This window comes from Lepidochelys olivacea, assembly GCF_965140295.1.
Source record: "Lepidochelys olivacea isolate rLepOli2 genome assembly, chromosome: 2".
NCBI lineage: Eukaryota > Metazoa > Chordata > Testudines > Cheloniidae > Lepidochelys > Lepidochelys olivacea.
In genome coordinates, this window is record NC_140412.1 from 81308678 (window position 1) to 81321706 (window position 13029).

The 13029-nt window shown below is 40.2% G+C and overlaps 1 protein-coding gene across 5 annotated transcripts in view; it reads left to right on the plus strand.

Annotated features, from left to right (window-relative positions):
• Nucleotides 1-13029, plus strand: part of ZNF521 (zinc finger protein 521) — a 268204-nt gene that overhangs the window by 132397 nt on the left and 122778 nt on the right. For all 5 annotated transcript variants that reach the window (XM_084619958.1, XM_084619956.1, XM_084619957.1 and 2 more), the window contains one exon: nucleotides 9204-9288. In XM_084619958.1, the coding sequence (XP_084476084.1) occupies nucleotides 9204-9288 (85 nt within the window). The remainder of the gene's footprint in view (nucleotides 1-9203; nucleotides 9289-13029) is intronic.

Below are 13029 nucleotides of genomic sequence, written 5' to 3' on the forward strand. Positions count from 1 at the left end.
CAACGCCACATACATTTCATAGACTTTGAGAAGGCTTTTGATAGCATTCACAGGACGAGCCTATGGCGCATTCTGTGGGCATATGGAATTCCTTTCTGTATAATCAACATCATCAAAAGCTTCTATTTCAGCTTTACATGCAATGTTGATCACAATGAGCTCAGTTTTTAAGTTAAAACAGGAGTACATCAGGGGTGTGTCATGCCTGCAATCCTCTTCAACATTGCCATCAACTGGATAATGCGGCGTACAACAGAAGTCATGCCAAGTGGCATTAAATGGACACTCTTCTCATCCTTTGAAGACCTGGACTTCGCAGATGATGTCGCTCTCCTATCGCATACCCAACACCATATACAAGAAAAAACAACTCGACTCAATACGTTCAGCCAGCAAATTAAACTGAAAATCAACTGCAATAAGACAGATATCATGACCTTTAATATTGCCTTACCATCCCCAATATGGATAGAGGATTATGTTCTCACCAATGTAGAAACATTCAATACTTGGGCAGTACCATCAGCCAGGATGGTAGAACCAGGCAGGACATCCGGAACAAAATCAGTAAAGCCAAGAACACCTTCAGGAGCTTAAATATAGTCTGGAAGTCATCAAAATACAGCACCAAAACCAAACTCACAATTTATCAGAGCTGCGTACTTTCAACACTACTTTATAGTGCAGAATGCTGGGGAATGAGAAAGTATGACATGTCTAAACTGTCTTCGTTCCATACAGCCTGCCTCAGAAAAATCCTCTATATCTTTTGGCCCAGAACAATCTCAAACCGAGATCTATTTACACAGTGCAGCCAAGAGGATCTGAGCACCATCATTGCCAGGAGGTGCTGGAGATGGATCAGTCATGTGCTTCGGATGGAAACTGATTCCATCACCAGAGTAGCAATAAGATGGACGCCTGAAGGCAGACGAAAACGAGGCCGCCCAAAAACAATATGGCGAAGAGCTGTGGAAGCTCAGCTGAAAAACCTGGGGCACAGCTGGGGAACCGTTGAAAGACTTGCCAGAAACAGATAGGAGTGGAGGAGCTTCGTCACTGCCCTAAACGCCAGAGGCGTAACGGGAACATGATGATGATGAATATGTTATGTAGCTACAAGTAGCTATAAAGAAAGAAGTTAGGAAAATATTATTTTTCATCTTGTTTACTTTGTGGATTTGATAGCTATTTATCTATAGTAATTTTCACTCTTTTCTCTGTATAGTTAAGACCCCAATAAACATCAAAAGGAAAACTGAAAAAATTCTTATAAAATAATTAATCAGTTTTTTAAAACAAGCAGAATATGTTAATTAAAGGGTACTTTATTAGCAACTGGAATATTTGGAAATTAGTCAGTATAAAAAATGCATGTTGACAGTGCCCCTATGAGCAAGATAAATGGCTAACTATTCAGTGAAGCTGTCTAACATATGCTTAGTTCTCTGAGAGCTTAAGCATTCAGGAAGACAGAAAATAAATCCTAAGTTATGGCACTTGTCAAAAATAATCTGATCTGTGATGAAGAATGAAGTAAGTGGATAAATAAGCCCTTTCAGAGCAGGGGCCAGGTTTCTTTGTGTCTTGTGCAGCTCCGAGCACACTGGTAACAATAAAAACAATACAATGAAAAGTCAGATGATGTCGTTGCAGGATTTGGTACTTACAAATGGTATTACGTTGTGTGCAGACTTAGCTCATATGATTTGTTGTCTGTGGGTATGTCTGCACTGCACTAAAATACCCATGGCTGATCTGTGTCAGCTGACTTGAACTGCAAGTTTCGAGCTGCTTGGCTATAACGTTTCAGTGTAGACTTTTGGGCTTGGGCCAGATGTTTGGGTCACAGATCTTGGGCTCCAGCCCGAGCCCAAACATCTACATGGCAGTTTTATAGCCTTCCAGCCTGAATCCCATGAGCCTGAAGGCTTGTCTACACTTACAGCGTTGCAGCAGCGCCTCTGTAGTGCATAGTGAAGACTCTAGCTATGCCGATGGGAGAACTTCACCCTTTATTGGAGGAAGAGGACTAAAAGTCAATTGAACAGGACTGAGCAGGTTGGTCTAGTCACTTGACAGTAAAGACTGCAGGCCAGTGTTGGATGAACGAGTACATGGAAAAAGTCGTTGTAGGTAAGAGGGAAGCATATAGGTTTATGAAGTAAAGAATATTTCATGCAGGAGAGAACTAAAACAGTATATAGGTTAAACTAAGGAAGGCTGCATACTCCTACACAAATGACGGAGGATAAAAGCAAGGTTGCATTAGAAGTTGTAAGGTACTTTTTGGATGCTGTATATAGGGGACAAATATTCAGTGGAAGGAGATACTAGTGGGGCTAAAACTGGTATGGAAGATCAAAGAAACAGATATTGGTAAACTGGATTCTATCTTTTAGTGCTCCCAATGTGAAGATAGGGAACAGATGTCATAAATAGACACACCTTCCCCAAAGAAAGAAGACACTGTGAATGGAAGTGGCCAAAGATAAAAGGAAACATTAAACAGATATATTTGTAGTCTCTTTTTGGAAACAGAAGAGGTATCAATGGACTCGAGAAACACTACCATTAACAGACATTTAACAGGGGATGTAAGGATTATGCAGGAAATTACAGGTTTGTAAGCTTGATTTAAACAGCGAGGGAAGATGCTAGAAAGCCTAATCAAATACATAATAGAGGAACACCTAGAAACTTTGGATTTAATGAAGGATAGAAGGCACAGATTCACAAAAGAGGGATCATATCTAAACATTTTGATGGACTATTTTGATGAAGTAACCACAAGCACTGACAGAGGAAGCCCTGAACATAATTTACCTGGATTTTAGAAAAGCTTTTCAAACTGTACAGCACAAAAGACTAATCTGTGGGGTGAGTAAGTATGGCATAGGGAGAGCTACTTTATTTGATTTTAAAAAAACCTAACTTGGATACAGAAAACATAGGAGACTTGTGAATTAAAGCAGTTTAGGTTGGAGGAATGTGAATAATGGAATGCCTTAAGGATCATTATTTGGGCTGATTTTGTTGAATTTATGCAGCATATCGATAGCATGGAAGAAAGAACAAGTAGTAAGGTGATGAAATGTACTGATAATACAAAACTGAGGGAATGTCAGTACAAAAAAGGCAGGTGTTAAAATTCTGAATGACTTGACAAGGAGGTGGAGCATTGGCAAATAAGTAAGCACATGCAGTTCATTTTAATGTAGAGGAATGAGGCAAGGCAACAGAAGAAAAAAAAAAGAGCTATGTACCCCAGATAGTCATACAACTTAGAACACTGCACAGAAGGATGTGAATAACACTGTAAATCTTCAAGCAAAGTATTTGTTAGCTGTTTTTTTAAAAATGAAAGTAAAATTCGTGGACACATAGAAATATGGAGTATTTCTGGTACTGACCAGAGGGAAACTGACCCTCATGATGTCGGCGAAGACTTCCTCAATCTGGCACCGTTTCCCTGACCCTCGGCACAAGCTGATGGAAGTGAGGGATACCACCCTCCATGGTCTCCCCAAGCTGACTCATGCTTGGATACAGAGGCAGAGTCCTGCACCCAAACAAGGGGCTGTTACCAGTATCCATCCTGCATCCCACCAGATCCTGGTGCAGGTGCCCCTCAGGCACCTGTCCCAGAGGACAGTGGCACATGTAGGTTGAATGGCCATTTTGGAATCTGTGGGGTTTTCCCGCTGTACGAGGACCACCTTCACCGAGTACAAACGGCAAGGTGTCCAAGAGAAGGACACCTCCGCCACACCGTCTGCCCCCTGACCAGGACTCGGTACGGCGCCCGGTACCAACACTCAGGACTTAGGCCTGCATGATGTGATTGATGTAGAAGTAGAGGAGGAAGGCCCCCTGCCAGTTTAGGTCTTATCCTCATCCTCCTCAGACGAAGGAATGTGCTCATCTACCCTGAATAAAGAGGCCATTCGCCTGTGGGACTTCTGCATGAAACATTCAATCCACCTCAAAGCTTCCCACATTCCAGGAGCCCGGAACACTCTGGCAGATCACCTCAGCAGGTCTTTCTCTTCTTACCACAAGTAACAAAATTCATCTTCCAGAGGTGGGGGTTTCCGCAGGTAGGCCTGTTCACAACCAAGCAGAACAGGAAATGTCAGCAGTTTTGCTTGCTGCATGGTCATAACCTGGGCTCCCTTTCAGATGCCTTCCTACTCCCATGGACAAAGCTCCTGTTCTATGCATTTCCCCCCATTCTTCTGGTATACAAGGTCCTTCTGAAAGTCAAGTGAGACAAAACAAAGGTTATTCTTATAGCCCCTGCATGGCCACGCTAACACCAGTTCAGCACGCTATTGGATCTATCAGTAGCACCCACACTGCTGCTCATGCCCCTCCCAGACCTGATCTCACTAGATCACGGCCGTTTGCTCCACCTGAACCTCAAGGCTGTCCACTTGCCCATGTGGAAGCTGCATGGTTGAATCTGGTGGAGCTGGCCTGTTCAAACCCATCTACTAGAGGACTTATCTAGCCACATGGAAGCGTTTCTCAGTGTGGTCTTCTCAACAAGGCCTCTCACCAACTCGGTCACCTCTCCAGTCCATGCTGGAAAACCTACTCCATCTGAAACAACAGGGCCTAGCCATTTCATCAAAGTGCATTTAGCAGCAAAATCAGCCTTCCACCGTGTGGTGAGTCAGTCTTCTCACATGAAATGTCCATTCTCTTCCTCAAGGATCTAGAGAGGCTTTACCATTAAATTTGTGAACCTATCCCTCCGTGGTCCTGTCGAGACTCATGGGCCCTCCTTTTGAGCTGTTGGCATCACGCCCTCTGTGGTATCTCTCCTGGAAGGTCAGCTTCCTGGTAGAGATTACCTCAGCTAGAAAGGTCTCAGAAATCAGGGCCCACACACGAGAACTGCTGTATATGGTGTTCTTTTTAAGAACAAGTTCAATTGTTCCCCCACCCAACGTTCCTCCCAACGCTGGTCTCATAATTTCATAGTAATCAGGCTATTTTCCTGCCATTTTTCTTCCCCAAACCGCTCAAGAATACGAGGAGCGGCATCTTCATGTGCTGGATTTTAGGTGCACACTGGTCTTCTAAATTGAGAGAAACCAAACAGCTCCCTAAATCCATGCCACTCTTTGTGGCAGTAGCAGACAGGATGAAAGGTTTCAGCACAGAGAATTTCATCCTGGATCACTGCCTGCATTCATATGTGCTATAAGCAAGCGGGTTCTCTACCTCCTGCCATCTTGACAGCACATTCAACAAGAGCTCAGGCTTCATCAGCAGCGTTTCTGGCCCAGGTCTCCTCCCACTATGCCATCACCTAACAGACCAGCATGATGCCAAGTTTGGCAGAGCCGTGTTGCAATTCACATGTTCATGAACTCCAATCCCACCTCCTCAGGTACCACTTGGGAGCCACCTAACGTGGAATTGACATGAGCAAGCATTTTCCATGTACCTAAAATTACTTGTGCATCAGACTCAAATTCAGCATGTGGAGATGCTGCCAAATCTGCTAGGCCCTGGACTGGGGTCTTTGACAGGAGGGTATTTTATTGAAGGGCTGTAAAGAGCTTTTGAGAGCCAGTTGTGCCGGTTCAGTAGGAAGGTGAAGCCAGAACCATGGTAAAAATTAGAATGAGGAGGTTCATGAACTGAACCTAAACTATCTAAACCCTTGTTTATAACAGGGTTCAAAAAACAACTAGATAAGTTCATGGAGGATAGATCCATCAATGGCTATTAGCCAGAATGGACAGGGATGGTGTCCCTAGCCTGTTTGCCAGAAGTTGGGAATGGGCAACAGGGGATTAATCACTTGGTGATTACCTGTTCTGTTCATTCCCTCTGGGGCATCTGGCAGTGGCCACTGTCGAAAGACAGGATACTGAGCTAGGTGGACCTTTGGTCTGACTCAGTATGGCCGTTCTTATGTTCTTATCCTGCATCCTACCCTGATGCAACATGTATCGTTGTCCCCAGTTGTGGAATGAATTGCAACCTGGCACAGTTTAGAGCAACCTTAAGGTTGCTGTAGTTGGTCCAGATACTGAACTGGCCCCATCAAGGTCGGGGTGTGGAAATGTGGTACAAAGCAACTTTTGCTCCCCACCCTTTACCTGTGCCCAGCACTACTTTAGTACAGCCCGCTATTTGTCATTGACTCGTTGCATTTCTGAAGCCTAAAAAGAATTCCTTACATCTCTCCTTTATTTTGGTAACAAGATTTTAACTCACAACTCTAGTGTTCCATAGCTTTGTCTGAATTAAATTTGTGTTGGAGCATTGTGGTTTAGTATGCTTTTCATGAGGCTTACATGTAAAACTGAACAACTCTATCACCAACTAGTTGACTTTTTAGGATGGGATGTTCAAAACCACTCAATATTGACCTAACCCTTCATCTTCCTAAAAGTCAATGGGAGTTTTACCATAGCTCTTTTAAAAATCCTACCCTGAAAGTTCACAGATTTAAAAAAAAAAGTTTTATTTTTAAGTAACGAATTCAGGTTAGAACTGAGAAATGAATATTTATTAATAGAAACAAAATTGTCGTCGTAAATGGCTCATATTTGAAAGGCCAATGAACACCTTAACAAAAATTTATTTAAAATCTAGAATGTGAAAAAAGCAACAGAAAAGGCAGGAATTAACTTGCATTAAAAATCAGTCATAAAAAGAGATGAAATGAAAAAGTTGTATTCTTGATAGCTACACCATGTCAGTGTTGGCAAACAAATAAGAAAAGCTCCCTCTTACCCCTCAAATGTCAAAAGTTAAAAAAAATGTTAGAAGAAGTCTGTTTTAATAAATAAATTAATATTTACTCAATAATACATAAAAGCCATTGTAGGGTCAAAATGATGGTGATTTCTTTCTGCTTTTCCTTATTATATCTACTTCATTCTAAATAGAGAGAGTCAGAAAATGGAGGGGGAAATGCTCTGAACATTTTTTTTTCTTTGTATAACCAAAATCTAATTTCAGCTAATTTTTTCCAACCAGATCTAATAAGAAATTACTAAATATCAGTAAATGTCTGTTGGCTTTTTCCTTTGTTTGGAGAGAGGAATGAAAATTTTTCTCTGTCTGTCTGTCCAGACTTTGCCATGCCACCTTGCAAATGTCTAGAAGGGACCCAAGAGACTCATATGCGTTTTTCGGTTACAACCTGTTCCTACATCCATTTAGGTCCATGACAGTTTTGCCGTATTGACGACAATGGGAACAGGATTGCAGTGAAAAATGATTGTTTAGAAATATAAAAGGTATGGAAATAAGTTCGTGATGTTTGTTCAGCACATTGTGAAAATGACTGGTTTTGATCTCTTAAAATCTAAGCTCATTGATACACAAGTTTAGACACTTCTAGATAAGTGTATGCTGTGTTAATAAAAGTTGATGGTAACATTTTAGAAGCTGCTTTGAGACTAAAAAAGAACCAATGTTTGATCTAGCAACAATGACAAAAGCATTCTTTTCTTTGTGATAAAAGAAAACATCTATGTGGATCTGCAAATATGTCAAATCATTTTGAAGAGGCTAGTAAGTGCTGGTATTTTTTTGTTGTTGTCAAGTGATTTTATTCTTTATCATTAGACTTCAAAGAAGAAAGAAAGTGTGTTCTGTCATCATATTCATCAGTCATAATTTTTGTAGACGATTCTTGACACACACTATGTTTTACTGTGCTAACAAGAGAAAAGACCAGCCATTAAGTTTATGTGTCTTGGTTTTTCAACAAAGTCACATATCAGGAATAATGCTAGGAGTATGCTAATAAACAATATACAATGTTGGCCAACTGGGAGTAAGAAATATTTTCTAACTAGTTCTAAAGGGAAACAATGTTTTTTTTAAAAAAGAGTGATTGTTGTTTACGCAATATATGTTGTTCTATATGTCAGCATCAAAAGCCTCTTGTGAAGAGCTCAACACAATAAATCTTTGATCCTGATTGTCATTATTTAAAGGTCTCTGCTAGATTTAGATGTAGTAGAGTGTTTTCATGCTTACCTACATATAATAGTAAGATTTTGGATGGCATCTGTTTAGAATGCATTTCGGCAGACGATTTCCTTGTCACTACATACAGTCATAAAATAGGAAAAATAATTGGAACATCTTAAACAGCAGACCTTTCAGATTTTATTTGTAAAATTGAATGAAAACCAGACTTGTTCTTCAAGTGTATGGTGATTTCATTTCTCCATGCAAGGCCTTACCTTGGTTAAATTGCATGAAATTTTTCAAGTTGGTTCAAGTGAAAAACAGCCAAGAGATCTGTAGTTGTTTCCATTGAAAACCACCATGGCACATTTTGTTACTGTCATTAAGAAACTTAAAATAGTCACCGATGGCCTCAGCTTATTTTTGAAAAACAAAAGATTTGTAAAGGTATCCCTGTGAGAACAATATATCAGACTGGTTCAGGACTGACTTTGGTCATTCAAGTAGCGTTTCATTTAATTGGGAAAGGAAGGCATTTGTTTATCCCCTTTCCATTGCTTCCGGAGGGCTTTTGGTTGGAAAGGCACAAACAGAAACGTGAGGATATATCTACACTGCTGCTGGAAGTGAGCCTCCCAGCCTGTGTAGACAGACTCATGCTAGCGGGGACTTGAGAGCCAGAGATCCAGCCCAAGCTGCAACATCCACATTGCTATTTTTTTGAGCACTGTCTCAAGCCCCACTAACGCCAGTCTGTCCACCTGGGCTGTGAGGCTCCCAGCCATAGTGTAGACATACCCTTTGGTTAATTCACTTTCCTGAGAGGCGGTAAGTAGGTTGACGGAAGCATTCTTGGGTTTGAGGAGGAATGGGACTAGGATACATGGATTTTATTCCTGGACCACCATTACTGCATTATGGGCCTGATCCAAAAGCCCATTAACATAAAAGGAGGGACTCCCATTTGACCTCTTTGCACCTTACCTTACAAATCTGTAAACACGGGCATTATCACAGTACTTGCCACGCAGTGGAGTTGTAAAGCTTAAAAACTGCCATTTGTAAAGAGCTACGAGAGATTCAAGTAAAAGGTGCTACAGATGGCAAAGTGTTATTTAATATTAATAATTAATTCTTAATGAAAACACCTCTGGAGCGCTTTAAATTATCACTTTGAACTAGCCATTTGGAGTTATAATGAAATGGTTCAGGCTGCATATTTAAACACATTTTCTCTACCCTTATCTCTTTAGAAGAAGACCTACCAGTGCATCAAGTGTCAGATGGTTTTCTACAATGAATGGGATATCCAAGTTCATGTTGCAAACCACATGATTGGTAAGTGAAGCACTAAATCTTGTGGAGGATAGATAGCCCTTTCTCCTTCTCGTGTTCATCATTGCCTGCAAAATTAAACAGAGTTAAGGAGAAATTAATTGTGCAACCGTCAATGGTTTACCTAGGCATGATTGATTTTTTTATTCATATTATTAGACCTGATAAAGCATTAGCATGTTTTATTTTCTGCAAGGGCTAGTTTAGACTTCTGCAGAGAATTATATATCTACTTCCAGTCAAAACACAGGTGATTAACAAATTAAACTTCTAATCATTTTTGCATTATTGAAAACAAACTAACAGGAATGGTTAATGAACTGGATGTTAGCTTTCCGTAGAGTTTTAGACAGGTTTTAATTTCAGAAGTTATTATGATAATGACACTACAGTGTGCTGCTCAAGCACCTTGGTACCAAAATCAAAACTAGCAAGTTTCTGTCTTTAGGAAACATAAATAATTCAAATGGCCATAAAAATAGTATTATATGTTCTGTATAAACAGTCTGGAAACAATTTGGAGTGTTTCTCTCTGTACAAAATTAAACACCATATTTTATTTTTAAAAATAAGGAATTGTAGTACTCAATAATAGGGTCTGCATTTTTAGATACAGACGTTTAAAAAATATTTTCTATTTGGATTCCTGATCCAAGCATGGCTTGATATTTACAAACCTATGTTAGAGTTGTGAGGTGGAATAAAACAAAAAGAGCATTTTCTTCAATATTCATATTTTCCCATTACTTGCTTATTCCCATGGGGTTGCCCACAAGGTTTTCAATTTGGTAACCACTCAGTAATAGCTCTAAGAATTCTACCAATCAATTAAATTTATCAAGCACGTCTTTTGCCCGCTAATAAAATAACATTGCCATAGTTGTCTTATTTTGTTATTAGCCTCTTTTCAGAAATTTCACATAGCAAGCAGGGAATCATTGATTTTACACTTACTTCATATTGTTTTTCTTGTAACGTAAAAAAGTGCAAATTGCAATAGGTACAGTACAGCAGAGCAGCCAGTAATCACATGTCCAGTTGGTAAGAAGTTTTTCTTTTTAATTCAATAACTCAGATATGTCTGGGCTGATATAACAAAATATTTTATTACAAGCAAGCTTGTGAATTTCTTCTGTGAATTTCAGTAGTTTGGTTGGACTATAAGTGACCTGACAAAATTAATGAAGTAGTGAGAGAAATAGCCTATTAATAAGTTCTACTACATTTTAAATATGAACATTCAAGTTCTTTGCAGAAAAATGAATAAACACCAATTATGAGTTGGGCTTGAAAGGCAGTTCAGTGGTTTGCTTGTTGGATTAAGTCTCACTTTTGACATTCTTAATCTTTGGGGAAAGATAATGAACTCCTTCATAATGTTAAATCTGGATCAGTAACTTAGAATTTAAAAATAGAACATTATGCACAACAGAACACACCTTTCCATTGTTTTCTTTGGATCCCAGTGTATGGCGTATTCTTAATGATCTTTTGCAGCAATTAGTGGATCTTGAGATTTTGACAATGAGAAATTGTCAAAAACTGTGTGGGTAAGGATAATGCTGGCATGTCAGACAGTCTCAAACAGTGTGGTTCTTTGCCACCGACGTCCCATCTGCCTCTGATTCGTTGGTAAGGGCATCCCTCTGCTCCTTAAATATTTCGGAGGAAGGTGGGGGGGGGGTAATTTTGTTTAGTGGGTACAGCAAGATGGATCCAGACTAGTGTTGATCACATATGATGGTAATTGAGGTTTTCTTAAAACTGAGTTAATGAGATTTGTATTTTATTCTGAAATGTTGGATGAGGTTGAATGGGAGGGAGGTCCTTTTCCTTAGTAGGTGTTGTATCAACCATGCATGCTATTGCTTCATGACATAACCATAGTGACAGATTTACATTTGCTTAATATAAAATCTTCCCAGCGTGGGAGGGGCGGGGAAAGGCGCTCACAACTCATGCTGGGAGATTTGCAGGTCATGCTTTTGAAAATCTGTGTTCACTGGAAGTTTCTTATGTGTACCGCCAGATTTAAGAGTTTAGCTCTTAATGGTGCAACCCTAATTAATAAATACAGATTTGGGGAAGGTGGAGGGGAAAATCAACAGAGTATTGCTGAGAGTTGTGAACATGACCTCACTACCGAAGCAGAGGAAAACAAAAGTTTCTGTTTTCCAATTCTGTTAGTCCTCTCACTGTTTATTAGATTTTTCCTTAGCTGTCTTTCTAATTTTACTTCTCCCTTCCTCCTGCTCCCCTCTTTAATTTATTTCCTTGTTCACTAGCATGACAGGCCTTTCCCCAAGACCATATCCTGTCTACAAAGAAAGGTTAAAAGCGTGCCATCAATCTGTTTAAGTTTTTAGATTGACCTTACTGTGAGTGGGAGATGGATATAATAATATATAAAACATGGATGTGTGTGTGTCTCTGAGTATGTATATGTGAAAATAAACAGATAAAACACGTAAGTAACTATCAGCATCTGGAGGCTTCTTCCTGCCCACTCGCCTGCCATAAAACCCTAGTGTTCTAAGCACCTCAATACCCACATTTCTAAATTCAGAAGCTGTGAGCAGTAGAAGAGCCCACTCGGGCTGATAAAGCATTTCTTGCTGCCCTAGTTTGCCTGTAACAAGGATTGTTAGAACAGGATACAGTGTATTTGCCCTTGCAGTTGGAGTGAGGCCCCTTAGAGAGAGAGAGAGAGAGAGCGAATGGTCCAGGAAGGCAGGGGGGAGGAGATAAAAATCAAGGGGTTTAATAATACTCAGATGGACTGTGGGAGCAACACATACCTTCAGCTTCAGACATTATATCCCCTTCTCAGGAGATATATTTTCCATTTGGACTAATATTTTACCATCATTGTCTTCCTAGCCAGTCAATATTTGTATTATATTGATAGATGTGGATTAGCCTTTCCTAATCTGAAGGCTCCCAGATGACTTCAGAGGAATGATAGGGCAAAGGAAAAGAACGGGAGTGGTGGTAGGGAAAGTTGCACGACCCAATGTCTGTCCTTCCCCACCATCTATGCATTGTGCTCCTGAGACCAGTAGGCGGTGAAGGCCCATCAACCTTCCGTCCCTTCTCCCACAGCAGTCTCTAATGAAGATGGCTGTAGGAGCGGATGATAATTATTTTTCTCCTGTGCTTCCATGGCCTTCAGCTAAGCTGCAAGGGCACACATGATCATGTCCCTGGAACCACCAGTGAAGGCCCCATCCCGAGCAGTAGGGAACAGAGAAGGAACTACTAAATGAGAGAGCAGAAATCAGTAGCAATTAGAAAGGAAGAAAAGACAGAAAAACATAAGAATATTTAAAAAATAACAGAGGCAGAAAAGAATAGTAAAGACATTAAGACAGAAAGGAAGATGGCAGTAACTGCTGGGACACAGAATGTTGGGACACGGAGTGCGGGAGTTCATCCATCATACCATTGTGAGGAGAGTCTCTCAGAAAATGATTGAGAGCCACTGATGTAGATACATGTTTAACTGATTAAAGAAAAAAATGTTTGTCCTCAGCAATTTTATGGCCTAAACAGATTGATAGGATCCCTATAATTATTCTGTCCATTGGCCAAGGCCATTGGCCTTAAATTGGACTCATGTTCACATCCAGAGAGAGTGGATTCATTATGGAAGGTCACTAAGACAAATACAGGTTTAAAAAATCTGAGTATGAAACTTAGTCTTTTAAATAAGGCAAGTGGCATTACTTTGTTGGCTAAAATATC